This window comes from Marmota marmota, unplaced genomic scaffold (assembly GCF_001458135.2).
Source record: "Marmota marmota marmota unplaced genomic scaffold, marMar, whole genome shotgun sequence".
Classification (NCBI taxonomy): Eukaryota; Metazoa; Chordata; class Mammalia; order Rodentia; family Sciuridae; genus Marmota; species Marmota marmota.
In genome coordinates, this window is record NW_026000026.1 from 24,068,374 (window position 1) to 24,081,597 (window position 13,224).

The 13,224-nt window shown below is 50.2% G+C and overlaps 2 protein-coding genes across 2 annotated transcripts in view; both read left to right on the forward strand.

Moving 5' to 3' along the window:
• Positions 1-793: 793 nt before the first annotated feature.
• Positions 794-13,224, forward strand: part of E2f1 (E2F transcription factor 1) — a 30,367-nt gene continuing 17,936 nt past the window's right edge. Inside the window, exons 1-3 of the mRNA XM_015483112.2 lie at positions 794-826; positions 893-1,028; positions 1,354-1,573. Of these exons, the coding sequence (XP_015338598.1) occupies positions 794-826; positions 893-1,028; positions 1,354-1,573 (389 nt within the window). The remainder of the gene's footprint in view (positions 827-892; positions 1,029-1,353; positions 1,574-13,224) is intronic.
• Positions 3,887-9,029, forward strand: LOC107138840 (peroxisomal membrane protein 4-like). Its single transcript, XM_015481648.2, has 2 exons — positions 3,887-4,527; positions 5,968-9,029. The coding sequence occupies exons 1-2, from the start codon at positions 4,267-4,269 to the stop codon at positions 6,229-6,231; spliced, it is 525 nt and encodes a 174-aa protein (XP_015337134.1). The 5' UTR covers positions 3,887-4,266; the 3' UTR covers positions 6,232-9,029.

The following is a 13,224-nucleotide window of genomic DNA, read 5'->3' on the forward strand; positions in this document are numbered from 1 at the left end:
TTTTTTTTTTTTTTTTTTTTTTTTAATTTTTAGTTATACATGAACATAATACCTTTATTTTCTTTATGTGATGCTGAGGCTTGAACCCAGTGCCTCATACGTGCTAGGCAAGTGCTCTACCACTGAGCCACAACCTCAGCCCCACAAGTCTTAGCTTGTAGGGTTTGCTTCGAAGCTTGCCCACATTACTGTTAGGAAGTCTCAGTTCCATGTGACTGGGGCCCATCATTAGGGCTACTTGAGTGTTCATGTGATGTGGTACCTAGCTTCCCCCAGAGTGGTTGATCTAAATAGAGGACAAGGAGGAAGCTGCAGTGGCTCTGTGACCCAGCCGTAGAAGCATTACACCATCTCTGCTGCCACATTCTTTTTTTTTTTTTTTTTTTAGAATTCTAATATTTATTTTTTTTAGTTTTTGGCGGACACAACATCTTTGTTTGTATGTGGTGCTGAGGATCGAACCCGGGCCGCACACATGCCAGGCGAGCGCGCTACTGCGTGAGCCACATCCCCAGCCCCACATTCTTATTTATTTATTTTGGTGCCAGGGATTGAACCCAGGGGCATTTAGCCACTGAGCCACATACCCAGCCCTTTTATTTTTTGAGACAGGGTCTCACTATGTTGCCTAGGGCCTCCCTAAGTTGATGAGACTGGCCTTGAACTTGAATTCCTCCTGCCTCAGCCTCCTAAATTGCTGGGATTATAGGTGGTGGTTAACCCAGGTCTTCTGCCTTCCACTTGAGGGTCCTGTGTGGTAGGATTATAATGCTCATGTTGTGTCCCCTACAATATGTCCCCCTCACTCACACACTTAGGCATTCTGGTAGAGAAACAGAGGCAGGGGACAGGCATCCCAGGGGCACCACACCTTTACCCAAGTCTTTTGTAGCCTCACTCCTGGTTACTGGGCATCCTCCCATTGTTTCTGCCACAGGTGAAGCGGAGGCTGGACCTGGAAACTGACCATCAGTACCTGGCTGAGAGCAGTGGGCCTGTTCGGGGTAGAGGCCGACACCCAGGAAAAGGTACCGGTGGAACTTAACCTGGGTAGGCCCCTCTGACCAGGCCCAGGTTGGGGTTGTACATGGATAAACATGCTTGCAGACTAAAAAATCTAACTGGTGAGGTCTGAGCTTAAGTCAGGCATCTGGGGGCCTGGTAGGCAGCTAGAGTGGTCGCCTGGCATGACTTCCCTGGGCACCGGGGGTGGGGAGTTCCCCAGCCAGAAGAGAAATGCTGTGGTTGGCAGGCAGCAGCCACAGGGCCTCCCTGCTTGGCCCTACCAAGGGGAGGAGCCACCTGCCCCCCAGTACTGCTGCTCCACCTTGCTTGAACAGTCTCTCCGACCAGGTGCAAAATCCCCGGGGGAGAAGTCACGCTATGAGACGTCCCTGAATCTTACCACCAAACGTTTCCTGGAGCTGTTGAGCCGCTCAGCTGATGGCGTTGTTGATCTGAACTGGGCAGCTGAGGTGCTGAAGGTGCAGAAACGGCGCATCTACGACATCACCAATGTCCTGGAGGGCATCCAGCTCATTGCCAAGAAGTCCAAGAACCACATCCAGTGGCTGTAGGTACCAGGCAATCAGGAGGGCAGGCACAAATACCTGCCCGTGCTGCTGGCAATACCCACTGACTTCTGCATTCCCGTCTTACAGTTGGGGCACTGAAGCTGCAGATGTGGTTTCCCTAGGCTGTTAGATGCTGAGAAGTTCACAAATCTTTTTTTGTACTGGGGATTGAACCCAAGACTACTTTACCACTGAGCTGCATTCCCAGTCCTTTTTACTGAGTCAGGGTCTTGCTAAGTTGCTGAGGCTGGCCTTGAACTTGCAATCCTTCCCCCGAGTCACTGGGATTATAGGTCCTTCCCCCGAATCACTGGGATTATAGGTGAGTGTCATCACACCTGGCAACAGACACAGATTTCAAACTTATCCAGCTCACTGTAGCTGTACATATTTGTTCATCTGAGTAACCACCAAGATCAAGATTTTTAAAAAACTTCTTCAACCCCCAGGAGGTTTCCTTGTGCCCCTTCCTGGTCATTGCTTATCTCATACCACCAGGTAGTCCCCATTCTGGCTTCTGCTCCCATTGATGAGATTTGTTTGACACAGATGTATAGATGTTTTAGATGTGTTCCCNTCCCCTACCCCCAAAAAAAAACAAAGAAAATGACGGTGGCCTTATGACTAGAGTGGGTGAAAGAGCTGGCCAAGCAGTCACCAGGGGAAGGAGCATTCGAGGGTGCTAGAACGATCAGCGCAAAGACTCAGGTGGGATCATGCCCAGTGAATCTGAGGAGGCAGGAGCTGTGTGGTTGAAGGGGAGAGGACAGAAGAGGGTCACAGCAGCAACCTGGGTCAGGCCTGTCCAGCTTAAGGCCAGAGAGAGGAATTCGGCTTTTCCTTTAGTAAAACAGGAAGCTGTTGTAAGATTTTAAACAGGAGTTGCCATTGACCCCCTCCATGGGGATGGGGGTCTTGCTGTGTTGTCCAGGCTGGCCTCAAACTCCTGGCTTCGATCCTCCTGCCTCAGCCTCACAAGTGGCTGGGACTACTGGCACATGCCACTGTGTCTGGCTTATCTGACTTACTGCAGTGGTGTGAGGGTTACTAATGTGCAGCCGGGTTAAGAAGAGATTGGCAGGGGAGGTGGGAGTGGCACCGGGCCAGAGTAGGTGTGTACATAGGCTGACAGTGGTGCCACAGACTGTCAGGGAGAGGCCAGCTGCTCAGGAGGCTGAGGCAGTAAGATCACGAGTTCAAGGCCATGCAACATAGCGAAAGCCTGTCTCAAACAAACAGAAGTAGGTGTCCATTAGGAGACAGGGGCAGTGACCTAGGTGAGCAAAAACTGGCCCGGACTGAGATTTCACAGGGAAATCCAGCTTTCTTTCCTTAGAACTGACAACACTGGGACCCATGTTCCGGTGGGGCGAGAACCAGCTGCTCCTGGCAAATTTCCACTGGGCCCAATGGACCCACCTCACTCCTTTAGGGTCCTTGAGGGCTCTGGGATGTGGTATTCCTGATTGAGAGGTGTACACTCGGCTTCCCCCTGCCATCTCTTTACTGCCACCTAGTGGGGGTTTTTTGTTTTGTAGTCTGAGGGTTTAACCCAAGGTCTCATATATACTGGGCATGCGCTCTACCACTGAGATCCATCCCCAGCCCTTTTTATTTTAATTTGAGATAGGGTTTTGCTAAATTGCCTCCAATTTGCCATCCTCCTGCCTCAGCCTCGCCAGTAGTTGGGATTACCGGCTTGCTGCGGTTCCCAGCGCCCCCTAGTGATCCTCAAAAGAATCACCTCTATTAAACCGGTCCCCTTTCAGGATGAAGACAAAGCTCAGGGTGGTCCCCTCCTCCTGCTGCCCTGCATCATTCTCCCCGCACATTCTCTACTCATAGCCTCGGTGGTCTCTCTCTGTTCCTTTACCCCATGCTCTGTCCCTCCTCAGGGACTCTGCACATGCCGAGTCCTGTGCCTGGGATGGTCCTCTCTCCCCACCTGACTTCATTGATTCCTCCCCATCTTTCAGACCCTGGTGCCATCTTTTATCAAAGTTGGACCCTCATTTTGTCATTATGACATAGTCCCCTCATAATTCCCATGAAGGCAGCAAGCATATTGGGTTTTTCTTGGAATCATGTCCCCAGACCCGGCACAAACTGGGGAGACAGCCACTCTTTCATTTCTTCACATGTTCAAAAAGTTTTGTTTTGTTTGGTACCAGGGATTGAACTCAGGGGCACTCAACCACTGGGCCAAATTCCCCAGTCCTGTTTTGTGTTTTATTTAGAGACAGGGTCTCACTGAGTTGATTAGCGCCTCACTTTTGGTGAGGCTAGCTTTGAACTCAAGATCCTCCTGTCTCAGCCTCCAAAGCCACTAGGGTTACAGGCATGCACCACTGTGCCCAGCACAAAAAGTATTTTTTTTAAGACCTACTATGTGCCCGGCCCTGTCCTGGGCCCTGCAGATGAGTAAGCCAGATCTGGACACTACCTTCCAGGTGTGGGGGCAGGGATAATGGAACATGATACAAACCAGGAAAGGTCAGGTGGTGAAAAGAGCCATGAAAAGAAAGTAGGGTATGGGGACAGGGTGTGGTGGCATTCCCTGTGTGGGTGTCAGGGACCAGGTGGCAGTAGTGAAGGCCCAATCTGTTGAGAGAGCTGCAGTCTAGGCTTAACGAGCTTCTGCCCCAAGCTTCTGCCCTTGAGCTCCTTGCCTAGTTGAGTTTCAACGTGTGTGATGGGTAACTGCCCTTGGAACAGCTGGGCTCACTCTCACGGGAGCTCCCTGTGTCTGTGCAGCCTCCGGGACAAGCTGCGAGCCATTCTGCAGGCCACCTACACCCACTCCTGGAATCTGGCTTGCTTCGTGTTTGTCTACAAGGGCCTCTGCGCCCTGCAGGCCCACACACAGGGCAAGACCTACCAGTCGCACTCATTCCTGGCTGCCTTCATCGGGGGCTTCCTGTTGTTTGGAGACAACAATAACATCAACAGCCAGGTAAAAATCCCCCTCAGGTGGGGCTGGGGGGCGGGACAAAGTTTAGGTATAAAGCTCAGGGTGGGAGTTGAAGATGAACCCTTGACTATCTTCCATGTCTGAGGTCTGTGACTGGCCAGTCCTTGGAAGGTCACTTCTCCCCTCTGTTTCCCCATGTGTAAATCCAGCAACTGCCTGGAACTCATGTCTCCCAAGTCAATGTTACATTGCTCTCTAGGGAAAATAAATTGTTTTTTAAAAATTTGCTCTGTAAACTGGGCACAGGTGGCACACACCTGTAATCCTGGTGGCTCGGGGGGCTGAGGCAGGAGGATCACAAGTTCAAAGGTACTAATGCTTTGACAGATATAGTTTCATAAGTATCTCTCTCCTTCTCTCATCTATAGCTATTCTTCTTCTTCTTCTTTTGGTACTAGGGATTGAGCTCAGGGCCAGTTACCACTTTACCACTGAGCCACATCATTTTGTTTGTTTGTTTGTTTCTATTTGTTCTAATTAGTTATACATGACAGTTGAATGCATTTTGACACATCATACATAAATGGAGTATAACTTCTCATTCTTCTGGTTGTACGAGATGGAGAGTTACACAGGCTGTGTAATCATATATACACATAGGGTAGTAATGTCCAGCTCATTCTATCATTCCTACCCCCATGCCCCCTCTCTCCCTTCACTCCCCTCTGTCTAATCCAAAATACCTCTATTCTTAACCCCCCTTTAATTCTCAGACAAGGTCTCCTGGGCGTGGTGGCTCATGCCTGTAATCCTAGCTGCTCAGGAGGCTGAGACAGGAGGATCAGGAATTCAAAGCCAGCCTCAGTGAAAAGCGAGGCACTAAGCAACTCAATGAGACCCTGTCTCTAAATAAAACACAAATCCGGGCTGGGGAATTTGGCCCAGTGGTTGAGTGCCCCTGAGTTCAATACCTAGTACCTGCCCCCTCAAAAAAGAAAAAAAAAAAAATACCGTTTGTCACTGATTTGCTTAGGGCCTCACTAAGTTGCTGAGACTGGTCTCAAACTGGTGATCCTCCTGCCTCAGCCTCCTGAGTCTGGGATCACAGGCCTACACGGTCCTGGCTGCAGCTCTTCTTTTCAATCTCTTCACATGGACTTTCAGAGAGAAAATTTTTAAATTTCAAAGAGATTCAGTTTATCAAAATTTCCTGTTGTGGATTATACTTTTGATATCAAGTTACCTTTTGGTTTTGAACCAGGTATATTTATTTTAAAAAAAAATATATAGTGAAAAAGAGTAATAAATAGCAGACAACTAGAAATCCTAGATGTCAGCCGCCTGCCGCCTCACACCATCTTGCACACCTACTTTGAGAAGCCCTGGGCCCCAGCCCAGGAGAGGCCCCGGTGTGGGGGCTGGGGTGGGAGGAGGGTTCCCCGGGGCCATGTCCGTGAGTAACCCGGGCACCCCTCTCCGCAGATCAACATGTACCTGACGTCGCGTGTCCTCTTCGCGCTGTGCCGCCTGGGCGTGGAGAAGGGCTACATCCCGGAGCTCCGGTGGGACCCGTTCCCTCTCTACACGGCAGTGGTTTGGGGGCTTGTCCTGTGGCTCTTTGAGTATCACCGGCCCACGCTGCAGCCCTCGCTGCAGTCCTCCATGACCTACCTGTACGAGGACAGCAACGTGTGGCACGACCTCTCGGACTTCCTCATCTACAACAAGAGCCGCGCTTCCAAGTAGGCGGCTCCCAGGTGCTCACCCCGGCCCCGCAGGCACCTGGCGAGCTCCGCTGGGCGCTGTCAGCACACCCTCCAGAGGGTCCTGCCTTCTGGAAGTCAGGCCTCACACTCCGACTTGGCTCATCCCAGGGCTCCATTTGTGGAAGGAAAAGCACAGATTTTCACGTCTCAGTAGGTACTTTGAACCGTGCGACAGACGGCTGATTCAGGTTGAGGAGTCCTGGGCTTGATTCCAGCCACGCTGCTGCCCTCCATGACCAGGGCAAGGTCTCTGGGCTTCAGGGGTCCTTGAGCCCAGAAGAGGATCCTTAGAGAGGGTCTCTTTCTGGTGGATATGTTCATTCTTCCACTGTTCTTCTGTAACAGAAGGCACCTGGATGGTGGGCATCGGGTTGCAAATACTTTTTAAAGAAATATGAAGTTCCTCTCTCTGGTGTTGTATTGGAGAAGTTCTAGAACCGCACTGTCCAGTAGAAACATAATGTGAGTCATACATGGAGTTAGATTTTTTTCTAGGGCTGGGGATGTAACTCAGTGGTAGGGAACTTGTCTAGCCTTTGTGAGGCCCTGGGTTTAATCCTCAGTGCTACCAGGAAAAACTTTTTTTTTTCCTAGAAGCCAACATTAAAAAAAAAAAAAAATAGAAAGAAACAGATGGGATTAATTTTAATTATATATTTTGACCTAATGTTAACAAAACATTATAACTTCAACAAATGATTAGCATAGTGAGATATTTTACCATCTTTTTTCTTATACTAAGTCTTCAAAATCAGGTGTGTGGCCAGGCACAATGGCACACACCTGGAATCCCAGTGACTCGGGAGGCGGGGGCAGGAAGATTGCAAGCTTGAGGACAGCCTTGGAAATTTAGCAAGACCCTGTCTCAAAATAAAAGAAAAAGGACTAGGGATGTAGCTCAGTGTAGAGTGCCCCTGGGTTCAAACCCCAGTACTCCCCCCCCCAAAAAAAAAATCAGTGCATATTTAATACTTCCGATACACCTCAGTTTGGATGAGCTACATTCCAGTACCCAGTAGCCACATGGGGTTAGTGGCTTCCATATCAAGCAACACAGATACAGAACACTTCTATTCCCGAAGAAGTTTCTAGTGGACAGTGCAGATCTAGAGCTGGAGGATATGACTTTTGTGCTCCCACTCCACTGTGAACCCTTGGGGAAGGTTCTCGACCTCTCAGAGCCTCAATTTCTCATAAAATGAGAATAATCATAATAATACCCAGTGTCCACATTGGACTCTTACAACCACAACTTCTGCCACTACTATTGATTCCTTCCACTTAGTGAGTTCTAATTTCCTCCTGGGTGCTTTGCATATTTTTATTTTTAATCCAAACAGTGACATTGCAAGTGTGTCTGTTGATCCCCATTTTATGGATGTAAAAACTGAGGGTCAAAGAGAGGAGGTAACCTGCCCAGGGGAATACAGTTCAGGTAACAGCCAAATCAGTATTTGAACCCAGATCTGCCTGATTCCGAAGCCCATGTCTTTTTTAGTTCCTTGTTTTAAATTTTGATGCTATGCCATGCAAATATTAGCTAGTCATAGGATCTGGCCCCAAAGGGGTACCAACTCAGATGCCTGAAGTCGTTCCTAGTGGCATAAATGGAAATGTTTGGGGTGCTCTGCAGTGGAGAGTGACAGGCACAGTGGATCAGAGCCTGGGTGCCAGTGGAATTTTTTCAAACCACTGTGCAGAACAAGTCTCCAGGAAGACATGGTCCATAGGCTATCAGTCTAGGACCCTCGGTCTACTGGGAATACTTCCATTAACACACATACCACTTCCATATCCTTTTGTATCTTAGAAGTTACTAGAAATGTCCATAGACGTCACTAGAGAGCTTGTAAAAATGTAGATTCTGATGGATTGGGTCTGGATTGGGGATCAGACAGGCTCCCCGCTGCGGACTCCCAGATGAGGCTGGTGCCGCAGCCCTGAGCCCCACCCCAAGTAGCAGGGTGGTGTGGGGCATGACAGAGCCAACCATCATTATCCCCTGTGACCAGTGCGTCACAGTGTGGGGTGACTGAGGTGGGATCATGTCGGATTGGACAGGCAGTGCTCCTAGCACGGTTGACTGCAAGCTCAGGGGAGGTGATTCTGGAGCTCCTTGCCCTCACTGTGGAGGCGTCCGGGGAGTGGTCGGGCCATCTCAAAGCAGGTTGTACTGATGAGGTGGTGGGGAGCGTGACCTGCTCCACCTCCTCCAACCTGCCACTTCCACGCAACCAGCCACCTCTCCTGTTGCCACCATCTCCTGCCTGAGAATTCGCCTGTCACTGGGTTCCACTTCTCCAGCTGCAGCTCCCCCTCTGGACGGGGAAACCCTAGGCTTGAGCCCTGTGCTGGCCCCCAGAGCTCCCCAGCTGGCTGGAGCCTCAGGAGACCACAGTGGGCTGGCTCAAAGCCACGCCCTCCCTGCGCCCTTTCTTGAGCCTCTGCCAGTGCTTCCTGGGGTCCCCCCCCCCCCCTGCAAACCACTCAGGCCCTTGCCTCAGGGTCTGCTGTTGGGGAACCCCAAACTAAAATTGGCCTCTGTACAGCAGGTGGAGAGCGAGCATGACATGGCAGTTAGGGACATGGGCTTTGGAACCAGACCGCCTGGGCTCAAGACCTGGCCTGGCCCCTCTTGGGCAAGTGACTGACCCTCCGTGCCTCTGTCTCCTCATCTGTAAAGTAGCTCTGTAACAGCTCCTGCCTTGGAGGGTCTGGGTGATTAATTGATTCGACATATAAAAGTGAACACTCAATAAACGTCGTCGTTATTTCTAACATGGCATCTGATGCAGATGGATGCGAGGTCCTGAGAACTGAGTGCACCCCGCTCTTAGCCTGCCCTGCTCCCTGGCCTTGGCCGCCTGCCCTCCTGGGGTCCCCCCACTGCTGTGGGGTAGGTCTGCTCCACCACCGACTGTCTCTGCTCTCTAAGAATAGGTTTCCCTCACAGATGGCATCTCCCTGGATCCTGTCGGAGCATCTGCTGCCTCCAACTGCACTCGCCAGGGAGGAAGGCGGTGGGGTGGTCCCTGCCAGGGAGCAGGACTCTGCCTTCCAGCAGCCAAGGAAGAGCCCTCAGCTCCTTCCTAGCTGGGCCTCCATTTTCTTTATACTTTTCTTTTTTGAGGGAATGCCAGGGATTGAACTCAGGGGCACGCAGCCACTGAGCCACTTCCCCAGCCCTATTTTGTATTTAATTTAATAAGAGACAGGGTCTCTCTGAGTTACTTAAGACCTCACTAAGTTGCCGAGGCTGGGTTTGAACTCTCGATCCTCCTGCCTCAGCCTCCCAAGCCACTGGGATTACAGGCGTGTGCCACTGCCCAGCTGAGTCTCCATGTTCTGTGATCTGTGAAACGGGATGGCCAAAGGACGCTCGACCCGGTAGCCACTTACTGTTCCCGAATGCTAGCTCCTGAAACAGCATCCTGGTTTAACCTGTATTTACTTAAGTCTTTTGACATGCAAAACTATAAAAAAAAAAAAAAAAAAAAAAACTTTAAATCAATTATACGGACACATAGTACAAAACTCAAATGGTATAAAAAATGTGTAATGGAAAAACCAGGTTCCCTCCTACACTTAAGCTCCACTCCAAATGCCTCCTCTGCCAGGGGCGCCCACTCTCAGCACTTTCCGAAAATACACAGCCACCTCTCCTCGTCTCATAAGAGACTGTACATTGCAATGTCATCTCACCTCTTTGGTATTTCCTTCCTTGTCCTCTGTGTGTTTGGTTTCTCTTTGGTTAATAAACCAGTATAAAAGTGAGTCTGTGGGCCTGGCCTGTCCCTTTGCCCCCAAGTCTACCTCCGGAATAGCTTGGGAAGTCCTGCTTGTGATCAGTGCAATAGTAAACTACCCTGGACATCCTGAGCTTCCATGTAGATGGCGCCCAATGTTCCGGTCCCAGAACGCCAAGTGAAAAAGGAAGGACAAAGTGAAGTTAATTTGAGGCCCTTCTGCTGCTCAGCTCCCAAATTAGAGCTGGCTGAGCGAGCCCACGGGAGAGTGATGATTCATGTGCTGAGCCGCCAAGAAACTGCCTGGTTTGGTGCTGGTCGCTCTGGCCGTCCACACCCGCGCTCCAGAAAGGATCCTGAGGGGGCATCTCTGTCCACGCCGCCGTCCACTCTTCCTGCACCATGACTGCACTTTGGCTTTGAAGCTGGCATCCCCCCAAACCAGGGCACCTCATGTGCTCCACCTCCTGGAACCAGCCCACAAACCCACAACTGTGACTTCAAATGGCCGCTTTCTTTGACAAATTAGAGGGTATTTATAAAAAGAAACGCTTTTTTTTCCCTCTCCTTTTCTTGTTCCAGTTTCCCAGGGGGAGAATGTCTGTCTTTAACCTTAAAGGGCTTTTTTTTTTTTTTTTTGGTAAATGGGATTGAACCCAGGGTCTAGTGCCTGCTACGCACACACTCTACTTCTGAGCTACACCCACAGTCCGACAATATTAAATTTTCTGTTTCTAATTTAAATTATCATTATTATTATTATTATTATTCTGATACTGGGATTGAACTCAGAGGTGCTGTACACTGAGCTGCATGCATCCTCACCTTTTTTTTTTTTAATTTTTTTTTTTTGGTTGTACTTGGACACAATACCTTTATTTTATTTATTTATTTTTGCGCTGAGCCACAACCCTAGTCCCCCTTTTTATTTTTTTATTTTGAGACAGGGTCTCGCTAAATTGCTCAGGGCCTCGCTCATTTGTGGAGGCTGGCTTTGAATGTGATCCTCCTGCCTCACCCTCCCAAGCTGCTGGAGTTAGAGGTGTGCACCACCGTGCCCCAGGCTGAAGGGCATTTTTGAGTGAGGAGGTTTGGGTTTTCAGCAGAAGGCCCCTTTTAGGACTCACTGTACTGTAGGTAGCAGGAAGCCAGACTGGCCCACTTAGAGGACAAAGAAAGACTGTACTCTTTTCTGGTGTTGATTTGAGGAGCTTCCCAAGGGAGGACTCTCTGTTTTCTATACCAGAACTCTGTGCTCAACGCTGCTGTGGATGTCGTGATTTAATAAATGAGACAAAAACCAGGCAGAATCGAAACGCAGGTCCCAGGACTGGTGTCAGAAACCCTGATCTCATTGCTCTTCCGGGCTTCTCCCTGGAGCCTCTGCCTGTGAGCTGCATGTCAGCTGAGAGTAGGACCCGGGCCAGGCCACATCAGCTCTTTTAAGACACTTCTTTCAGAGTGTCTTTGTTTACGTGTGTCATGAACCCCTTTGGCATTTGGTGGAGCCTATCAACCCTCTTGAGTGCTGCTTCCAAAACCCATTCAGTAAAATACATAGGATTACAAGAGAGACCAATTATAATGAGTATTGAAATGGTTCTCAGAAACAATCTGTGTGTGTGTGTGTGTGTGTGTGTGTGTGTGTTGGGAATCTAACACACTTGTTAGGCAAGCACTCTAATACTGAGCTATACCTTCAGCGCCCCTCCCCCATTTTTTTTTTTAATTCATGATAGGAATGCTCTTACAAATATATTAAATGCAAGTTCTAGAGGCAGAGTCCAAAACCATGATTTTAAAATTGTGATAAACAGTATCCCAAGTTAATTGCAGCAAGTCAGTCGTGGTGGTGCACGCCTGTCATCCCGGCAACTTGGGAGGCTGAGGCAGGAGGATTGCAAGTTCAAGGCCAGCCTCAGCAACTTAGTGAGAATCTACCTCAAACTAAAAAATAAAAAAGGACTGCAGATGTCGCTCAGTGGTGGAGCACCCTTGGGTTGTATCCCAGTTACTAGGGGCAGGAAAAGGAAGTAGAAAGAGAAAAGAATCAAGGAAGTGCTAGGTTCTGTGAAGGCAGTGTCATGGAGGGACCAGAGAGGGGAGAGCGGGGTGTTGTGTCTCCGAGGAGGTGAAGTTTGCTGTGAGCCCTGAATAAAGAGAGCTATGCAAAGCGGTGGAGGAAGGGTATTTCTGGCCAAAGATCTTCAAAGTGCACAGTCCCTGAGGAGGGAACAGCTGAAGGCACTGGCATTCCAAGGGCCTGAAGAGGAGACTGCAGCGGGCTCCTGGAGGGGCAGCCCAGGGGCAGGCTGGCCTGGGGCAGGCTTCTCAGGCTGGGGAAAGCATTGGGTTTTCTTTTAAGCCTGATGGGCAGCCTTTGTTTTTAGGAGGTAAAGGATGTGATGTGGTGCTAGTTACATGTGGGCAAAATGCTTCTAGCAGCTTATGGAGGACAGAGCATAGGGCCAGGCTGGCAGCAGGAATCCATGTGGCCTAGAGATGAGAGACCATGGTGACTAGGACAGAGGCCGGGATGGTGACAGATAGAGAGCAACAGGCAGATCTGGGGTGTACTCTGCAGAGGCCCCGTGGCCCAGGGCCTTGGAGGTGCAGTAAGGGGGGTAATGATGGCCTCCATGCTTCCCCTCTTTAGGCCTTGCCCCCTGGCTAAGAAACGGGCCCTGACCTTGCCCCCCACCTTGCCTGCTCGGCCCCCCACTGCCCTCCCTGGCCCCTCTGGGGCCTGCCTGCCTACCCACCAGGCCCCTGGCGTGCCAGGCTTCCCAGCTGGCCCTGATTGTTGTCACTCCCCAGGGAGCCATGGGAACACACTCTGCCTGCTTTGCCACCCCCCTCTTCCCAGACAGGCCCAGGCCCTAACAATGCCCCCACCGCCAGCCAGTGGTCTGCACACAATGCCCCTGTTTCGGTTCAGCGCCAGCCCCGGGAGGCCTGGTGGGTTTCCTGGGCTGTTTGGCATATATATAACCCTGGCTTCCAGCAGGGATTTTTTTGTTGTTTAAAAAAAGGGGGAGGGAACCTCTGGCTCCTCCTCTCTGAATATCTTAATATATTATAAAAAGCCTTTCTCTTCCCTCCCTGAACGCTCCCCGTGGCCCTCCCTGACTGCATTTGCCCTGTGCCTGTCAACCCGGGTACCAAATGCAGGGCAGCAGGTGTCATCAGGAAAACAAGAAAAGGATTAAAAAAAAAAAAAAAAAAGA

What these genes read in the sequence shown, in the direction of transcription:
- LOC107138840 (XM_015481648.2), top strand. Translation starts at nt 4,267, where the DNA reads ATGGGTAACTGCCCTTGGAACAGCTGGGCTCACTCTCACGGGAGCTCC. An exon ending in ACAATAACATCAACAGCCAG is followed by an intron (nt 4,528 to 5,967) that starts GTAAAAATCCCC and finishes CCCTCTCCGCAG; the next exon opens with ATCAACATGTACCTGACGTC.